The sequence below is a fragment of the Mandrillus leucophaeus genome, unplaced genomic scaffold (genome assembly GCF_000951045.1).
Source record: "Mandrillus leucophaeus isolate KB7577 unplaced genomic scaffold, Mleu.le_1.0 Scaffold228, whole genome shotgun sequence".
Classification (NCBI taxonomy): domain Eukaryota; kingdom Metazoa; phylum Chordata; class Mammalia; order Primates; family Cercopithecidae; genus Mandrillus; species Mandrillus leucophaeus.
In genome coordinates, this window is record NW_012102343.1 from 227043 (window position 1) to 230737 (window position 3695).

At 39.1% G+C, this 3695-nt stretch overlaps 1 protein-coding gene across 4 annotated transcripts in view; it reads left to right on the plus strand.

Moving 5' to 3' along the window:
• The window catches only part of ZNF410 (zinc finger protein 410), a 52913-nt gene that overhangs the window by 5263 nt on the left and 43955 nt on the right, over positions 1-3695 (plus strand). For all 4 annotated transcript variants that reach the window (XM_011981511.1, XM_011981510.1, XM_011981512.1 and 1 more), the window contains exons 2-3: positions 832-1013; positions 2543-2678. In XM_011981511.1, coding sequence (XP_011836901.1) covers positions 981-1013; positions 2543-2678 — 169 coding nt within the window. In that variant the 5' untranslated portion in view covers positions 832-980. The remainder of the gene's footprint in view (positions 1-831; positions 1014-2542; positions 2679-3695) is intronic.

Genomic DNA, 3695 nt, shown 5'->3' on the forward strand with positions numbered 1-3695 from the left:
CTACCACACAGTATGGCTACTGTCATAGCTGTATGAATCTCCTTTTACTTTTTCTGATGCTTATTATAACTAGTTTTAATAATAGCAAGTATATAATTTTGTATTTTGTTTTTATAATTTAACATGTCAGTCATCTGTTGCTGCATAGTCTTCGTAGCATTTGTTTGTTGGTTTGTTTTTTGAGATGGAGTCCCACTCTGTCGCCCAGGCTGGAGTGCAGTGGTCTGACCTTGGCTCACTGCAAACTCCACCTTCTGGGTTCAAGGGATTCTCCTGCGTCAGTCTCCCGAGTAGCTGGGATTACGGGTGCCTGCGACCATGGTTGGCTAATTTTTGTATTTTTAATCGAGAGGGTTTCACTGTGTTGGCCAGGCTGGTCTCGAACTATTGACCTCAAGTGATCCACCCACTTCAGCCTATCAAAATGCTGGAATTACAGGTGCAAGCCACCATGCCAAACCCTTGATAGCATATTTTGAAGTGAGAGTGCCATATTTAATCAATCATTCCCTAATTGGGGTGTGTGTGTGGTGCATGTATATACATTGCTTCCAGTTGTTTATTATTTAAGATGGACATCTTTGGACATAGCTCTATCCATATTTAAGATAGTTTCTTAGATTATTAAAGGTTGAAATACTGCATCAAAGCATAGTATTTTTATGAGTTTTGATGCCTGTTGAGCTTGTTGTATTTTAAAACAAGTGTTTTGGTTTGAATTCTTTATTTGCTTGCTTGTGATTTTTTTTGGATATGTGAAGAAGTGTCTTTATGTACCTGTGTTTTCCCACTGCTCTTAATGCCCCTTCTCTCTTTTTTACCCTATTCTAGGTTAAATTGATTACCCACCTAGTACAACATCTTACAGGAAGAGCATAGTATTTCCTAGAGGAATATGAACATAACAGGAAGGTATCATTGGCTCTGAATTAAATTTGAACTTGTCCCCTGAATAGCTACAGGTTTTGGAAGCTGAATCAATGTTATCAGATGAGTTAGAATCCAAACCAGAGGTGAGCCCAGTCAGCTTGTTTCCTTTTCTTTTGGCGGGCTATATTTCAAAGTTTATCTTTAGTTTAGGGGTCAGCAAACTTTTTATTCAATGAGCCAGATAATAAATATTTTACGTTTTATAAGCTGTATATGTTTTTCAGTATACGTAAAATCATTATACATTTAGATAATTATGTAATAAAATCTTGTAAATAAAAATATGTTTATGTATAAACATGTACTTACATAAATATGAGATACATGCGATGTATATAGGTGTATACATATATAAATATTTACTACTACAAATTCTTCTTTTGTTTATTTTGTATATGTAAGTATTTTCTTTCTAAATGTGATTAGGGGATTTAAACATTTTTTGTTGTTCACTTTTCTTACTTTAAATTTAGCACATCTGTGTTGCAGAATGGACACTGAATTTGGAACCAGATTACTTAAATTTAAGGATTGGCATTGCTCGTAACTAGTCATGTGACCTTAGACAAGTCACTTAATGTTTCAATTTGATTCCTCAGCTGTAAAATACACCTTAAGGCCGGGTGCGGTGGCTCACGCCTGTAATCCCATCACTTTGGGAGGCCGAGGCAGGTGGATCACGAGGTCAGGAGATCGAGACCATCCTGGCTAACACAGTGAAACCCCGTGTCTACTAAAAATACAAAAAAAAATTAGCGGGGCCTGGTGGCGGGCACCTGTAGTCCCAGCTACTTGAGAGGCTGAGGCAGGAGAATGGCGTGATCCCATGAGGCAGAGCTTGCAGTTAGCCAAGATTGTGCCACTGCACTCCAGCCTGGGTGACAGAGCGAGACTCTGTCTCCAAAAAAAAAAAAATACATCTTAAATCTTACTGGGTTAATGTGATAAATGAGCCAGTACACAGAAAATTGCTTTGTAAAATGTAATCAATATGATGCAGTTGATTTTAAGCCATTATTTTAAAATGTAAGTATTTTTATCATTTCTCTGTTTGACAGAAGGTGGCAGAGGTTAACTTAATTACAGTGAAGTGTCACTTAGCGATAGAGATACATTCTGAGAAATATGACATTAGTTGACTTCATTATTATGCGAACATGGTAGAATATACTTTCACAGACCTGGATGGTTTAGCCTGCTACATTCCTAGACTGTATGGTATACCCTATTGCCCCTAAGCTGCAAACCTATACAGCATGTTACTGTACTGAATACTGTAGGCAGTTGAAGCATAGTGGTAAACATTGTGTATCTAAACATACCTAAATGTGGAAAAAGTACAGTAAAAATAGGGTATTACAATCTTACGGAACCATAATCCTGTATGTGGTCTGTTAACTGAAATGTCGTTATGCAGCACATGACTTTATATAAATCAACTGTTCTATAACAGAGAACTTGATAAAATAACTTTAGATATTATGGTGTTCAGTTTTTCTTTGAATATGGATGAGACTAGTAAATAGTCTTAATATTATCTTTTGGTAAATTCGGAGGTTTAGATACATTTCTAACAACTTGTATTTCTCAGTGTTGTCTTTTTTCCCCCTAGCTCCTGGTACAGTTTGTTCAGAATACATCCATCCCATTGGGACAGGGGCTTGTAGAATCAGAAGCTAAAGATATTACTTGTTTGTCCCTCCTTCCCGTGACTGAAGCCTCAGAATGCAGTCGGCTAATGTTACCAGGTAAAAATTAAGATCACTAGAGATAGGATAAAGAAGTCTTAAGAGCTTAGCCTACTCTATGTTACTGGTGGAATGAATATATCACTTAATAACTGACTGGTGGAAACTGTAAAAATTAGGAGTCATGGAGAAAAAGCAACCATGAAATCATTAGTGCTTTGGTAGTTTAAGCCATAGGAATGGATATGATCACCCAGAGAGTGTGAGAGTGGGGAAAAAAGGTCAATGCAAAACTATAAAACTATTTATTTAAGGTACAGGGTAGGTCAGGAGAACTTGTAAAGGAGGGAAGAAGCGAAGACTAAAATAGTTGGATGAACATCAGCAGAGTGGAGGCATGAAACCCAGGGGAAATCATTGTATCAAATGCTACTGACAGGCCCAGTGAAATAGGGACTAAAAGGACACCATTATTGACTTTGGCAGAACCTGTTCCATGGAGAGAAGAGGATAGAAAGTCAGGCTGCAGTGACTTGAGTGTACAAGCTGTTTTTTTTGAGACGGAGTGTCACTCTGTCACCCAGACTGGAGTGCAGTGGTGCGATCTCGGCTCACTGCAACCTCTGCCTCCCCTCCCGGGTTCAAGCTAGTCTCCTGCCTCAGCCTCCTAAGTAGCTGGGATTACAGGTGCGCGCCACTATGCCTAGCTAATTTTTGCATTTTAAGTAGAAACAGGGTTTCACCATGTTGGCCAGGCTGGTCTTGAACTCCTGACCTCAAGTGATCAATCCACCTTGGCCTCCCAAAGTGCTGGGATTACAAGTGTGAGCCACTGCATCAGGCCTATCAATACATACTTTCTAAAGACTCTCCTGGTACGAGAAGGAAAACGAGAAGGTGATGAGATAGAGGGAAATTTTTTGTTTGTGTTAAGATCTGAGGTATTTGAGGGTTGCTTTATGCTAAGAGGAAAGAACCAGTTAGAAAAGTTGAAGACAGGCCAGGTGTGGTGGCTCATGCCTGTAATCCCAGCACTTTGGGAGGCTGAGGCAGGAAGATTGCTTGAGCCCAGGAGAT